This window comes from Capricornis sumatraensis, chromosome 2 (genome assembly GCF_032405125.1).
Source record: "Capricornis sumatraensis isolate serow.1 chromosome 2, serow.2, whole genome shotgun sequence".
NCBI classification, from domain to species: Eukaryota; Metazoa; Chordata; class Mammalia; order Artiodactyla; family Bovidae; genus Capricornis; species Capricornis sumatraensis.
This window is the reverse complement of record NC_091070.1, coordinates 675,890-692,181: the sequence shown is the minus strand read 5'-3', so window position 1 is coordinate 692,181 and position 16,292 is coordinate 675,890. Positions and strand designations below refer to the sequence as shown.

Below are 16,292 nucleotides of genomic sequence, written 5' to 3'. Positions count from 1 at the left end.
TAGCTAACCGAAACAGAAGTCGCTGGGTGGGAGTACTGTCGAGGTGCAAGAGGCCAGGCAGGGAAACCTGATGAGCAGATGCAGGCAGAATCAGGAGAACAGGCTCATCAGATCGAGTTTTAGTAGGCTCATTCGATTGAGGTTTAGGGGACTCAGAAAAAGAAGCTTCCTCCTTGAGCCCTGAGAATTAAACCCAAAGCCTAGCACAGTGGTATCGTCCTCTTCAGCTAAGAGCAAGAGTGAGCTGGTCGTCTGAGGGGAAAGGTGAGGTGGAACCGTCAGGTTTGGTCACGTATGACACTAAGACATAGCTACACAAAATGCAGCTAGGTTGCATTTGGTGAATAACCAGAGAATCCATGAACCACTTCTCCACTCCAGATTGAATTTTTTCATTTTTGGATCTAAACAAAAGGTTCAAACACTGGCATCCAGTAAGAATTCCCCTCATTCCCTTGAGGAGTAGCTGCTGACATGTCCAGGAAAAAGCATAGCCTCCCCTGTGAAAAGTGACACAGCTGATTCAGTCACTCAGCAGCTCTGACTCATTTGTATTAAAGCCCAGTACCTCTGATCATGCTTGATTTTTATTTATTTTTGCTTTGGTTTCTAACAAAAAGGGCCAAAGTCTGTCTCTGCCATCTGCCAAACGACCAGAAACACAGAAGCACACGTCCAGAAACACAGGGTTCCCTCAGCGATTCTCTCATCGTCGTATCACCAGGACCTAGCCTGAAGACTGGCAGGTAGAAGGCTCTCGACAAACAGACGGAGAGAATGAGTGAATATGTGAACGGTTCCACGGACAGAGGAAAGAGTGATCACCAGGTCTCTCTGTGGGGGCAGAGGCAGGTCCTCCATTTTCACACGCCAGGACCCTCTGGTGGTCTACGGAAGTCACCAGAGCCCTTCTCAGAGTGTTTCTGGAAATACGGTAGGACAGAGCACACGAAGACAAACACGGAGACCAAAACGAAGGACAAAGTGCGACACCGCCCCAAACACGCTTCTGTGGCCGAGGCTGTGGTCGAGCCTCAGGTGTCACTCGGGAGGTCTGGCCGGACCACCTCACGGGCAGAGCCCCAGGCGCCAGCACCTGCAGACTGCTGTTCTCAGGGGAGTCCTGCCCACTCTTGTCTCTGAGTGCGGGGGCAGCAGAGGCCTCGGCAGTCCCACGGTGAGGGTCCGTCCTCCAGCTGCCTCCTGGCGCCGCCGGTGTCCTCGCCCTCCCCTGCGGCCCTCGCCCCAAGTCCAGTCTGCCTGTTTAGCCTCCGCAGCTCTCCACGAGCGTCAGGAGAGCAAGACTTCCTGCGCGGCAGTGCAGACACGGGGTCTGGCAGGGGAGGCATCTGTGTCTTACATAGACTTCCAAGAGATTCTCTTGTGTCCTGCACGCCTGGGATGAGGACTAATCCTTGAGCCTTTCTGGGGGTGAGAGGTGCAGATCAGCCTGCTTTGGGGCTTCTCCTTGTCACTGGCTTAGGACTCAGACGCTTCAGAGGTGGAAGGTGACGGCGACTAGTGTCTCTGCCGTCCACTTCCCAGAATCTGCTTGCTGTTTCCCTCCCACCACCGCCCACATTTTTTTCTTCTTCTACAAAAGAGGGTTTATTGGGAATCAACAAAGAACTGCAATGTGGGACCCATACCTATTGTGAGCCACAAGAAAATCCTCAGGCAGAGTGTAGAACAGCCCGTGTTCATTGAGGGAAAAGGCAGTTTTGAGGGCCAGGCGAACCCAGTGTCCATAGCTTTTCACTGGCTGGATCACGAGCCTTTCACTGGCTGAGTTCTTGCTAAGAAAACAGACACATCTCCTCCTTCCTCTCGGTCTTTGAAACTCCCCCTTCTGGCCTCCTACCAGGACTTGACTGAGGTTCTTGGTTGGTTTGTTTGTTTTTTCCTCAAGATTTCCCCCTTTCGAGGTGGACCTTTCCCTGAAAGCACCGCTGGTCGTCAGGTTTTCATCTCGGGGATCCTCTCCCCCTTCTGCGTGCACGCCTATTTCACTCCTTTTCTTCTCCTTGTAGGGGAGCCTGGTGGCTGCCGTCTATGGGGTCGCACAGAGTCGGACATGACTGAAGCGACTTAGCAGCAGCAGCAGCAGGTTTAGTGAGGAAACAGCCATGAACGTATTTCACCTGTCACATTTTTTAAGTTGCTACTAAATTTTTAAACAAAGAAGAAAAGTTTGAAAAACCAAACTTTGAAGTAAATTCCTCAAAAGTTCATCTCATCTGCTTTATAACTATGATTTTCCTATTAAAGATAACTCATATATTGTTATATCCTCAGGCTCGTGAAGGTGGAGACCATTTCCCCTAATCTGTCACTGTATTACCCAATACCTAGCACAATAGAGGAGGTCAAGAAAAATGTATTCACAAGTGACTGAATGAGATAGATATGATTAAAAAAAACTGGGATCCTTTGTTTTCATACTTCTAGTACTTATCTAGTTTACCTAAGACTGTTTTGGAAATATTCTAAAAAGTAAACAATCAGAAATGGATACACCTAATCTAGAATCCAAGATGTGTTTCACAACAACAAAGTCCTTTACTACAAAAATTTTACTGTAATTGTGTATATATTATAACAAAGTTTTGCATTCAAGTTTACTTAGCTCTCTTGAAAGACTAGTAGTATAAAACATGCTTTTAATTTATAATTGCTACATATTATTTAATTACAACTAAAAATGTACAATTTTAAATGTTAGTAAATAAATCTGTGATAATAAGTTTTAATCAATACTGAAAATGCAGAGTCCTCCATATTTAAAATCTGTGTATCAGTTATTACATTTTAATTTGTATGAGCAAAAAACCACAACAAGTTTATTAAAAACTTAGGTCTAATAAGTAGATCCTTGCTATTTTTGTCAAATGAGCTTAAAGGGCCATAATGACATGTCCCACTTTGTACGTGTAGCGTAAACTGTGTGTGCTCTGCTCTGTAGCCCTTTGGTTTTGGCCACACTGGGGGCACGCGCATCTCAGCTCCCCACGCAGGGACAGAGCTGCACCCCTGCACTGGAAGCAGGGGTCTTCACGCCTGGGCCACCCAGGAAGCCCCCGTTCTGTGAGTTTCATTGGCTATTGTCTAAGCTATAATTCTCCTGAAAGGCCCAAAGCGTTATTTAAAAATTCCAGTCATATTTTACGGAGAAAGTTAAGTGTGTAACTTGGCCTTGTAATTCTGACGCGTCCACGGAAGGGTCACTTCTAACAGGGTCCTTTCATGGTGGTTTCAGACTAAAACCCTTACAGTCATTCATGTCAGAACGTCCCTCTGGGCAAACTTGTACCAAAGTCCACAATTGGCCTCGCACCATCCCATTCAATGCTCCTTCTACAGCTAATTCTCGCCGCTGCTTACGCTCTGCTTTACTAGCTTCCGATTAAAATGCGATACTCACTTCGTCAGCCACAAACTCCTTACTCAGACCAAAATCCGTCAGCATCACGTGGCCATCAGAATCAAGCAGAATATTCTCAAGCTTAATGTCACGGTATATAATCCCCAACTGTAAAAACAAACAAAGATGCATTTTAAAATAACAATTTCCAACAAGTAAATTAGGAAAGTCTTTATTATGAACCTTGAAGACAAACCAAAATGGCATTCCCCTGCTCAGGGTGCCGCCCCTGCTGATCTGCTGGGCTCCTGGGGCCTCTGGAGCCACGCTCCCCGTGAGGAGGGGCCCTTCTGTCGGCCTAGCTTCTCTGGGCTCTGCTTTGACGGCTGCTCCTTCCTGGGTTACTCTCCGTGACGGAGTTCACCCTCCCTTCAGAGGATCTTCAGGGGCTTTCTTAGCCAATTCATGGTCATCCTTTCTTAACGGCTTCACGAAGGCCTTCCTGGCTAACCAGTTCCTGCACTGGCCTTTTTTTTTTTCCCATAGAGCACCTATAATCACACTGTACTTTTCTACCTATCCCTCCATTTTGTTTTGTATGGAAGTTTTATTGTAAAACATCTTAATTATATGACATAAATAAATCTGCCCAAGTTAGACAAGCAGTGCTTGACAAATATGAACTCCCTGTTTCCTGTCCTGTCAGCCTGGACTGAATGTTTTTAAACTTTTTATACTGAGCATTAGCAAACTTAAGACTGTGTGCTTTCATCAACACCAAGTATACGAAAAAAGAAGACTCTTGATGCTTTCTTAAAATTGAAAAGATTATACAAGGAAACACACTAGACATTTTCTTTCAAGACCCCTTCCCCCCATACTGGGAGGCGTGACGGCCGTGAGCGCACTGTCTGCTGAAGGGACATCTGGCTTGCAGCCCACAAGCGCCCAGCAACTGGGATGGCTTTTTTTCCAAACAGCCTCTTTGGAAAAGATTTTAGGAATAAGTCATTTAGCACCTGCTTTACCACATCAGTTCCAAGAAAACTCCCCGTTTTTGTCCCTCCTGAGAAATTCAAAATGAGCACACCAAAATTAACATTTCTGGCTTTGTGCTCTATTCCCTTGTATTTCTCTTTTTCAAGGTAAGAGTAAGAGAAACTGAACGAAGATCTAATCTGTACACACTTTTCACATCAATCACGTTTACATCTGGCATCCTCATATTCACTACCTCTCTGTTTCTGATTACCCTGTTTTAACAATAATGAAAGTTGATGGATTTTCCCTTTAATAAACAGAATTAACAGCTTTCATACAAATTAAAACCTGAATTTACTAGCTTATCTGTTGGAGCTTTGCATTTTGTGTTTACGCTTCTATTTATGGTGATTTCCACCATCATTTTTATGTTATAAAAATTACATCTGATTCCTCTAAGCATAAAACAAAGCTTTTTCAGCCTATTCCTAGGCCCAATCTGATGCATGTATTATATATATACATATATATATAATAACATGTGTGTGTGTATATATCCCACAGAAGTAACTAAAGGCATAAAGCTCACCTCCACACCATGGATTCTATCAGAAGGAACACGGATGCCTCTTCCCACCCTGCAGCTGAGCACTTAAGCTCCCACCCGAGGCCCCCCTTGCTTTAAGGCCCTGCAGCCCTGCACGCCCCAGAGCCACTTTCCCTTTCCTTCCTGTTCGTCACCCTCCCCTTCACTCCGCTTAGGCCTCCTGTTCCGACCCTGTCCCCACCTCCCTGCCCGGTCGTGCTTCTGCCTGGCCCAGACTCACCATCTCTCCATCCTTCCCTTCCCGTATCTTCTCATCTTTCCTCACAGCCTCTCCCATCCGCTGCTTCCATCCTGCAATCCCAATCTCCCTGCCCCTTTAAAAGCTTCATCTTTTCCCCTCATTTCTCTCCATTCTTTTCTGTGCTGCATAATCAGCTCTTTCATCTCTTTTTATCTGTAATCTAGTTTAGAACATGAGCATATAACAAGGAAAAACAGTGACTTTATGACGTACTCATATCATCCAAATGTAGTGATTCAGGTCATGCTCCTTGTGGTCTCACACAATCATGATAAAAAATGTTCTAGTACTTTCTATTTCTTAGGCAACACACAAACCTAATCCACATAATGACTGTTTGCTTCTACAATAATGTGTCCTCCTTAAAAAAAAGTTTTTAGTCAAAATATCTTGGATCAAGATTAACAGTATCTGAAATAATATTTTTTTAAAGTTTAAGCTGATTTTATAGAATTCAAACTCACATACATACATGAATACCACTTAAAGTTTTTAGTAACTGAGCTTCTGTCAATGAAGGTCATGGAGTGGGAGGGATGGAGGGGAGCATGGGAGGACTCGGGGCAAAACAAACGGGAAGGCGGGCCACAGCCGGCAGTGCGATAGCTGGGTCTGTAGGTAAGTGCTTCTTTCAGTTGTCTCGCTAACAGGGAAACGTGCCCTGAAGAAATACGGGCAGAGTCTGCAGCGCAGTAAGCCACAATTAAGGAAGCACATACTAAGACTTGTGGTCTAATCTTGAAGGTTACTTTAAGGACAATTTTTTAAAAATTCTAATGATACTGGGTAATAAGCATTAGGATTTTTCGTGAACAAAACCAAAAAAAAAGTGCTCAGGTTCTGCTTTTTTGATCTGCGTCCCAGGAACTACAAAAGGAAAGACAGCCGTTTAAAGAGGGAAGGGTGAGACTGAGCCTGCCTGCGGTCTGCAGAGTGCGCCTCCACCATCTCCCCGGGGACGACGCCGTGCCAGCACATCAGCGCTCTTCACCCCACCATCAGCTCGGTCGCCAGGTTTTTCAAGGCAAACCCCGGAAGTGGAGCGTCTTACCTTGTGGAGGTGTCCGAGGGCAAGCACGATCTCTCCAGCATAGATCTGCACCTCGTGCTCTGAGAAGCGCTCTCTCTGAGAAAGATGAGTAAAAAGCTCTCCACCATTTATATAATCTAAAAACGAAATATAGTTTTTCTGTCTTTGACTTGTATTCATAAACTAAAGGAAGTATTTCCTTTTAATCACTTTGGATTAACCATAAGGCACTAATTTTAACATATTACTTTGGCAGAATTCTTAGTATATAGTTTCATATAGAAAATATTACTAAATTTATATAAATACAGTTTTATAAGTTAATGACTACCCTAAAATGCAATCAAATGAATTAGCATAGAATACTGTTATTAAAACTATTATGTGAAATCTGCATATATTTAAATAATTTTCCCCAATGCAGCATATCAGAAACCTGTGCCATCACCATGCAACCCTAGCTTTCTGTAGAGTACCAAATCACCAACCACAGCAACTAAAGTTCGATCAACGGAGCAAGACAAACAGAAATCGCAGCCACTGCTTTGTCGTAATGGCCAGTCACTTTTTTAAAGCAGATTCCCTGTTTTTCAGAATTGTCTGGAAAGTCCTTCCAAAACTGTGTATTAAGTAGCAGGTAGCCTTCTTATTGTGCCGTGTAACTCAAAAGTAAAAGCAGGAGTACACAGCTGAATCAAAACCTGAAATGAAAAGATGCCCATTTCCCTTTCAATTTGCCCTTTTTATCCCACGAGGAATAATGAAATAAGAGACAGAAAAGCTACAGTGAAAAGTAAACAAGGAGCGGAATAGTAACAAGCCACAGCAGAGTTCATGATCGGTCTAAGGCGCCATTTGCTGACACAGCGCTAACGGTCTGATCAGAAAGTAACCACCACCCTGGACAGCATCTGTGTGCGAGAAACAACGTACACCCGGAAAATAGCTGCAGGCGTGGGCTACAAATGCCGAAAGGACAGGGCTGAGAAAAGCACACGTCCCAGGGGTAGTTGTCTGTCAAGTTTACCACAATCTGATCAAAGACCAAAGGAAAATCTTCACAAACTCACAAATTTTTATCTTGCCCATTTAACTTTAAATTCCAAACAGCAGATTCCACAGAATGAAAGGGCTCTAAAAGCTACTTGCGTTGCAACGTATTTTACAAAGCACAAGAGAGCAAAAAGCACTGCCCTTCTAAGACTTCTGTATTTTGCCAGATACTTCCGATTTCTGCACTTAATTATATCCTAACACAAACTAATTATTAAAAAGGTGTAAAGGAACACAGCATTCCTGCAAACTAACAATGAATATTTTCTGCCTCTAAGTAGTTACTTATTTAAATTGTCACGGCCCAGAAGTAGGTGTTCATAGGTTAGCTGACCGAATGACGGAACTCCTACGCATCCGTGAATGTCCTACTCATTTCTCTCTTCAATCGCCTCTCAAGCAGAGGGGATTAGTTCCTCCTATGGCACCCACTGTACTTATCAAGACTTACACAACATCAATTATCTTGCTGCACGAAAAATATCTGCATACTTTCTTTCTCTGCTACATTCTGAGCCTTTTAAAGTCATGATCGATGTATTCATCTTAAAAGACCCAACAAGTATGCACTCAACAGATGCTTAGTGCTTTATTAACTGAACACAAACCCTTTAGACTGGAATAAATACTGGAGTCTGAAAACATCACTCTGAAACTCAAAGGCAAGTGGGTTGTGGGGGAAAAAAATATCCAGTGTACTCCTGTCTTTGAGGCAACCTGATCTAATCCAAAGAACTCAGGCTTTATAGTCAAGAGACCTGAACCAGGTCACAGAGTCAGACACAACCGAGTGACTAACACACAGACCACGGCTCCGCTGTGTCCTGACCTGAGCAGAGGAAGCCTCTCTCGGTGCCAGTTCTTAACAAAACGGGAATCAGAACTACTACAGGTTACTGTTGCTCAGAGCACAAAAAAAGTGCTTTTCTTTCATTTACTGGGGAGACTGAGAAGAACTAACTACAGATCTAAGAGGACAACCCTGAAACAGCACTGAGCAGCTTTCTACTTGTGGAGCAGGCCAGTAGCCCAGGGAGCAGACTTGCGTTCCTAACACATGCGTCCTCTGCAGGCCCAGGGCTGCACACTGCAGAAGGTGAACCACCAACTCTACCCGGCGGTCCAGACTTCAGCACCGGGAAGGCAGGTAGAGAGGCAGCCAACAGGCTACAGCAGCAGCAGCTATGACGTCTGGACCCTCGCTACGGAACAGACGCCCTCTTCCACGGCAGGGATGCGAGGGACGCGAGGTTAGCAACAACAAACAGCAGCAGCTATGACGTCTGGACCCTCGCTATGGAACAGACGCCCTCATCCACCGCAGGGACGTAAGGTTAGCGGGAGTCTCTGTAAGGTAAGCGTCCAGTACCCTCGGTCGTTATAACCCTAGTAGGTCTGTTTGGTGGGTCGCAGTGTGTCACTGTGGTTTTAATTTGCATTTTCTTGAATGACAACATTATTTAGTATCTTTCCCTGGCTTACTGGATATTTCTATACCTTTTTTTTTTTTTTTTCCTATACCTTCCTTTGTGAAACATCTGTTAAGGGTTTTTTTCTTTGCCCCTTTTGGTTTTTTCTATTTTGACTGAAGTATAATTCACATACTGTGAAATCCACCAGTTTGAAGTGTAAGATTCAGTGGTTTTTCACATATGAAGACTGGTGCAACCATCACTATAGATTCAAATTTAAAATATTTTTACTCACTCCCTCCCAGAAACCCCAGTTTATCTGTTTTTCTTTAGCTGCTTTTGCTTTCGATGTCACATTTAAGAAATCACTGCCAAAACCAATGTCAAAAAATGTACCCCTATGTTTTCCTCTAAGAGACTTACAGGCTCAGTTCTCACTTTTCGCCTCTGGCCCTTTCTGAGTTACGCTTTGATGTGCTGTGGGTTAGGGTAGGTCTGTTTGGTGTGTCGTGGTGTGTCATCATGGTTTTGCATTTTCCTGAATAAAATATGATTCGGTATCTTTCCAGGGCTCACTGCGGACGTGCTGCACATGTTTGCATACGGTTATCCAGCTGTCCCAGCACCGATAGTTTAAGACTTTCCTTTCCTCACTGGCATCCCTGCCAAAAAACTGGCCATACACGTGAGGACCTATTTCTAGACTCTCACTTCTCTCATTTCTATGTCTATCTTTATTACAGTGCCACACTTTCTTGATTATTGTAGCTTTGTAGCAAGTTTTAAAAGTGTTAGTCTTGCTATTTAACTCTTCCTTTCCAAAACTGTTTTAGCTGTTCTAAGGTTCCTTGATTTTACCAGACATAATTTAGAATGACTGTCAATTTTCGTAAGAAAATAAGCTGGGATTTTGAGAGAGGTTTGCTAAAACTACAGATTAATTTGGGGAGTACTGCCATCTTAAGGCAATGGTAGCCCACTCCAGTACTCTCGCCTGGAAAATCCCATGGACAGAAGAGCCTGGTAGGCTACAGTCCATGGGGTTGCAAAGAGTTGGACACAACTGAGCAACTGAACAGCAACACGCCTCTGAACCTACTGTGTATACACTACAGACAGTACGCGGTTGAGTCTTTCCCCTCCTCTGACAATCTCTCGTCTTTGGCTGCACCTACTAACCCATTCACACTGAGTGTCGCCACTGGCACAGCTGGACTTGCTGTCGTCCACTCACTCAGTCGTGTCCGCCTCTTTGCAGCTCCGTGGACTGCAGCATGTCAGGCTTCGCTGCCCTTCACCAACTCCCAGAGTTCACCCAAACTCGCGTCCATCGAATCGGTGATGCCATCCAACCATCTCATCCTCTGTCATCCCCTTCTCCTCCTGCCTTCAATCTTGCCACCATCAGGGTCTTTTCTAATGAGTTGGCTCTTCGAATCAAGAGGCCAAAGCACTGGAGCTTCACCTTCATCAATTCTTCCAATAAATATTCAGGCTTGATTACCTTTAGGACTGACTGGTTGGATCTCCTTGCAGTCCAAGGGACTCTCAAGAGTCTTCTCCAATATCACAGTTCAAACGCATCAATTCTTTGACACTCAGCCTTCTTTATGGTCCAGCTCTCACATCCATGCGTCACTACTGGAAAAGCCAGTATGAGCCACGAGGCCTTCCCTTGTGGGTCACCTTGTGGGTCAGCTGGTCAAGAATCCCACCATGATTCGGGAGACCTGGGTTCAATCCCTGGGTTGGGAAGATCCCCTGGAGAAGGGAATGGCTACCCACCCCAGTATTCTGGCCTGGAGAAGTCCATGGACTATACAGCAAAGAGCTGGACATGACTGAGCGACTTTCATTTCACTTTCACTGGGAGAACCATAGTTCTGACTATACTGACCTTTGTTGGCAAAGTAATGTCTCTGCTTCTTAACACGCTCTCTAGGTTTGTCATAGCTTTTCTGCCAAGGGTCAAGCTTCTTTTAATTTCATGGCCGCAGTCACCATCTGCAGTAATTTTGAAGCCCAAGAAAATAAAGTCTCTCACCATTGCCACTGTTTCCCCATCTATCTGCCATGAAATGATGGGAACGGATGTCATGATCTTAGTTTTTGGAATGCTGAGTTTTAAGGCCAGCTTTTTCACTCTCCTCTTTCACTGTCATCAAGAGGCTTAGTTCCTCTTCACTTTCTGCTGTAAGGGTGGTGTCATCTGCATATCTGAGGTTACTGGTATCTCTCCTGGCAATCATGATTTCAGCTTCTACTTTTTCCAGCCCAGCATTTTGCATGATGTACTCTGCATGTAATTTAAAAAAACAGGGTGACAACATACAGCCTTGACGTACTCCTTTCCCAATTTGGAACCAGTTTGTTGTTCCATATCCAGTTCTAACTATTGCTTCTTGACCTGCATACAGGTTTCTCAGGAGGCAGGTAAGGTGGTCTGGTATTTCCCATCTCTTGAAGGATTTTTCCAATTTGTTGCGATCCACACAGTCAAAGGCATTAGAGTAGTCAATGAAGCAGAAATAAATGTTTTTCTGGAACTCTCTTGCTTTTCCAATGATCCAGTGGATGTTGGCAATTTGATCTCTGGTTCCTCTGCCTTTTCTGAATCCAGCTTGAACATCTGGAAGTTCTCAGCTCATGTACTGTTGAAGTCTAGTTTGGAGAGTTTTGAGCATTACTTTGCTAGCCTATGAGATGAGCGCAATTGTGTGGTAGTTTGAGCACTCTTTGGCATTGCCTTTCTTTGGGATTGGATGAAAACGGACCTTTTCCAGCCCTGTGGCCGCTGCTGAGTTTCCCAGATTTGCTGGCATATTGAGTGCAGCACTTAAGTGCATCATCTTTCAGGATTTAAAACAGCTCAGCTGCAATTCCATCACCTCCATTAAGCTGTGTTCGGAGTGATGCTTCCTAAGGCCCACTTGACTTCGCACTCCAGGATGTCTGGCTCTAGGTGAGTAATCACACCCTCATGGGTCATTCAGATCTTTTCTGTACTGTTCTTCTCACGTCTGCTATTTTACTTTTTTATTTTCTATATATTTTATATCTTTGTTCCTTTATTCCTCCTTACTGCTTTTTCATTAAGTAAACATTTTAGAAAGTTATTTTCTTAGTGGTTACTCTATGGCTTACCATATATTATCACAAACAGTGTGAGATTCATACCGACTTAATTCCAGTGATATACACAAACATTACTCCCACACAGGCCTACTCTCTCTTCCTCCTGTTTGAGACATTATTGTTATATATAGTACAACTATATGTTACAACCTCAATAATACATTATAATTATAACCAGATATAGTTTTATGCTTTTCAAAGAGGCTGAAAGGAAAGACAGTAAGTACATATCTATAGTCTGCCATTTTAGCTTTCCAATTTATCATTTTTCAGTTCTCTTTACTTTTTCTATGGCCTTCTCTTGGCACTGGACAGCACAGAGGCTCTGGTCATTTTAAGGATTTCGTCTTTTACTCTGAATGACATAAGAAGCCTCGGGAAGATTCTGAGCACAACAGCGGTATGACAAGGTTTCCGTTTTGATAGACCAATGACTGGCTCTTTGTTGAGAACAGTAAGAGTGGAAGTAGGGAGGCCACCTGCAATAAACAAGGAGAGGTGACGGAGCCTGGGAGAAGGGCGGCAGCAGTGGTGGTCAGGGCCCAGCCCGCCCAGAGCACAGGGAAGGCGGGGACGGACCCTCAGCTGAGTGCCAAGCCTGCAGCAAGGGCAGATGTGAATGCGGCAATTCAGAGTTCACTTCCAGCAAGGAGGACACACAGGTGTCTAACCAATAGTGAAAGCTCAGTAAACGGTACTTACCATCATCACCATCTCGAATCACACGTTGTCAGACTGTGAAAAGGGACAAGAGAGCCCTTCTGAAATCCTTTCAGGAAGGTGGTGGCTTAGCCACCCCATCGTGTCAGACTCTTGTAACCCCATGGAGTGTACGTAGCCTGTCAGCCTCCTCTGTCCGATAGCATTCTCCAGACAAGAATACTGGAGTGGGTTGCCGAAGAGAAAGGTAAATTTCAGATCATCAAGAGGAGGCTCCTCGTAAATGCCCTGAAATTATGCGCAGTTTTTCAAGCATCTGTGAGCATGTGTGCATCCTGCTGAGAAGGGAGGGGCCACCTGTTCTATTAGATTCTACAGGGAGTTGCCAGCCAGAACAGTTCTCAGAACATCACTCTTAAGACAGCATTCTAAATCTGAATGGAAACACACCAATCAAGTTTATTTAAAAACAAACCAAAACGTGGACTGCTGGCACAAGGGACACATCTGAGAGGAGCGTCCTCCAGCTCGCCAGCAGCAAACAAGCACCGCATCATCGCAGCGCAGACGCCCAGCATCACTGTTTCTGAGCGTTCAGACCTCTTATCCCTGACTTCTAGCCTTGCTTGGCATTAGCTGTCCTGGAGCTTCTTGTACTTGGAATTGGACTGATGAGGTTCAGAGCTTACAAAAGTGAAATGGAGCACGGGTCTTTGTTGTCAGCAAGATTTCTGACTTCTGAGAGTGTGCTGGAACTGCACTCTGATGTCTTTACACCTCTGCGTTTATCCAGAGAGCCAGCAACTCTGGAGAGGGGAATGCTGACGCTTGCTCTTGAGACTAAAAACAGCTTAGCCAGGCAGTGAGACAACATATAAAACAAACTTTAGAAAAGACTACAAGGATTATTATTAGATTGAATTGAATTATGAAGTTTTTATTCTCTTAGAACAGTGGAATCAGGAATGCAGGCAGATTCTGGGAGAGTCAGCAGTGGCGGGAATACAGAGATATCATGAAAACCCAAATTGTTACTGGCATCTGAGAGGAAGATTCTTCTCAGCTTTATAACTCAAGGAGCCCCCCATTCCTCTCCTCCACTCCCACCCCTTGCCAACTGGGCATAAATTACATTCCTCCATAAAAAAAAAAAAAAAAGTACTGAAAAGCTCAAATGGAATAAAGCACCTGAGTGGAACCTGTCTCCTATCGGAGTTGTTTAAGGCCGACTCTGCCTGGGGGGCCTTGGTCCATGCCAACTTATCTACCGTGAATAACTTTTCTTTCAAAAATTACACATACATTAGAATTCTAGAAATTAGATTTCTCAAGTGTCCGCCAATTTCTCCCACAACGAACTGCAAGCGTGACGGCTGGTTGCTGTTTAAGCCAACGCGACAGCTTTCCCCTCTTCATGGGAGCAAGCAGCACGAGAATGCCCGGTTTCTGCTGATGCTCCGAGGCTGTCTGCCTCCGTGGACAAACGATGAAAATGGACCGAGCGGTGCTGGCTCCATCTACAGCGCTGGCCACTGCTGTCTGTGTGGAAGCAGTGCCTTAGTAACCCCGGCCAGTCATGGTGAGCGGGGAAGGGTTCCCGGCAGGTAAGAACGAAAGTGATGTAAAACAGAGTTTCGGCTGACTTCCTTTAAGATCTGTATCTTAACACAGCTCACTGCTTTTAAGGCTAGACAACGACCTAGTAACAACTAGAGATTCTGGGCACTTTCAATGTGCCTGTTCTATTCAGATACGATAACAAATCTGATACTCAAAAACAATGCTATGAAGCTGGCGCTATTAAATACTAGCATAACTCCCAGAGAAAGTGAATTAATCTCTAGAAAACAGTGAAACTCAGAGAGGTTAAAAAAATTACCCAGAGCTGCATAATCTTTTAAGTGAAAGAATAAGGATTATGAACATAGGCAGTCTAACTCTAAAAACAGGAATTTTTTAAATTTTATTTATTTTTTAATTGAAGGATAGTTGCCTCACAGAATTTTGCTGTTTCCTGTCAACCCTCAACGTGACTCAGCCATCAATTTACCTGTATCCCCTCCCTTTTGAATCCCCCTCCCACCCCTCTAGGTTGGTGCATGGCCCCTGTTTGAGTTCCCTGAGCCGTGCAGCACACCCCGTTGACTATCTGCTTTGCACACGGTCACGTAAGTTTCCATGTTACTCTCCATGCGTCTCGCCCTCTCCTCCCCTCTCTCCATGTCCGTAAGTCTATTCTCTACATCTAAAAACAGGAATTTTTTTACAATGCTACATAGAGCTGCCCTTTTCCCTCCTGGAATTCCCAACTGGTATTGCTAATTACTGTCAGAAAAACGGTCTTAAATCACCTATTCTGTCCTTCAGATATCTAAAAGGTTTGGGGTCCCATAATTCTATATATTTGGTCATAAAATTTCTCCATTTTACATGCTTTTCATGGTTAAATTCTGGAGGGCTCATGAGAATGTCACAGTACTCAAAAGGAGACATTCCCAGGAGTCTGTAGTAAGACTGCTTTTCAATGGCCACAGTAAACAATGACTTTCAACTTTTTTTGAGAATGTGCCAAGCTAAGATTATCACTGACATACTTCTGACACAGAACTTGCTGCTGCTGCTGCTAAGTCGCTTCAGTCGTGTCTGACTCTGTGCGACCCCAGAGACGGCAGCCCACCAGGCTCCCCCGTCCCTGGGATTCTCCAGGCAAGAACACTGGAGTGGGTTGCAATTTCCTTCTCCAGTGCATGAAAGTGAAAAGTGAAAGGGAAGTTGGGCAGTCGTGTCCGACTCTTAGCGACCCCATGGACTGCAGCCCACCAGGCTCCTCTGTCCGTGGGATTCTCCAGGCAAGAGTACTGGAGTGGGGTGCCATTGCCTTCTCCGGACACAGAACTTAAGAAAGTCAATTTCTTTGTCAGTTGCTTCATTTGCTATTATTTTCTCCCATTCAGAAGGCTGTCTTTTCACCTTGCTTATATTTTCCTTTGTTTTGCAGAAGCTTTTAATTTTAATTAGATCCCATTTGTTTATTTTTGCTTTTATTTCCAGAATTCTGGGAGGTGGATCATAGAGGATCCTGCTGTGATTTATGTCTGAGAGTGTTTTGCCTATGTTCTCCTCTAGGAGTTTTATAGTTTCTGGTCTTACATTTAGATCTTTAATCCATTTTGAGTTTATTTTTGTGTGTGGTGTTAGAAAGTGATCTAGTTTCATTCTTTTACAAGTGGTTGACCAGTTTTCCCAGCACCATTTGTTAAGGAGATTGTCTTTACTCCATTGTATATTCTTGCCTCCTTTGTCAAAGATAAGGTGTCCATATGTGTGTGGATTTATCTCTGGGCTTTCTATTTTGTTCCATTGATCTATATGTCTGTCTTTGTGCCAGTACCATACTGTTTTGATGACTGTGGCTTTGTAGTAGAGCCTGAAGTCAGGCAAAAATATACAAGCAACTTATGCAGCTCAATTCCAGAAAAATAAACGACCCAATCAAAAAATGGGCCAAAGAACTAAATAGACATTTCTCCAAAGAAGACATACGGATGGCTAACAAACACATGAAAAGATGCTCAACATCACGCATTATCAGAGAAATGCAAATCAAAACCACAATGAGGTACCACAATGAGGTACCACTTCACACCAGTCAGAATGGCTGCGATCCAAAAATCTGCAAGCAATAAATGCTGGAGAGGGTGTGGAGAAAAGGGAACCCTCTTACACTGTTGGTGGGAATGCAAACTAGTACAGCCACTATGGAGAACAGTGTGGAGATTCCTTAAAAAATTGCAAATAGAGCTGCCTTATGA

General features: G+C 44.1%; 1 protein-coding gene across 1 annotated transcript in view; it reads right to left on the bottom strand.

Moving 5' to 3' along the window:
• Window positions 1–16,292, bottom strand: part of RPS6KA5 (ribosomal protein S6 kinase A5) — a 181,832-nt gene that overhangs the window by 66,708 nt on the left and 98,832 nt on the right. Inside the window, exons 4-5 of the mRNA XM_068966566.1 lie at window positions 6,242–6,357; window positions 3,422–3,529 (exon numbers count right to left, since the gene is read on the bottom strand). Of these exons, the coding sequence (XP_068822667.1) occupies window positions 3,422–3,529; window positions 6,242–6,357 (224 nt within the window). The remainder of the gene's footprint in view (window positions 1–3,421; window positions 3,530–6,241; window positions 6,358–16,292) is intronic.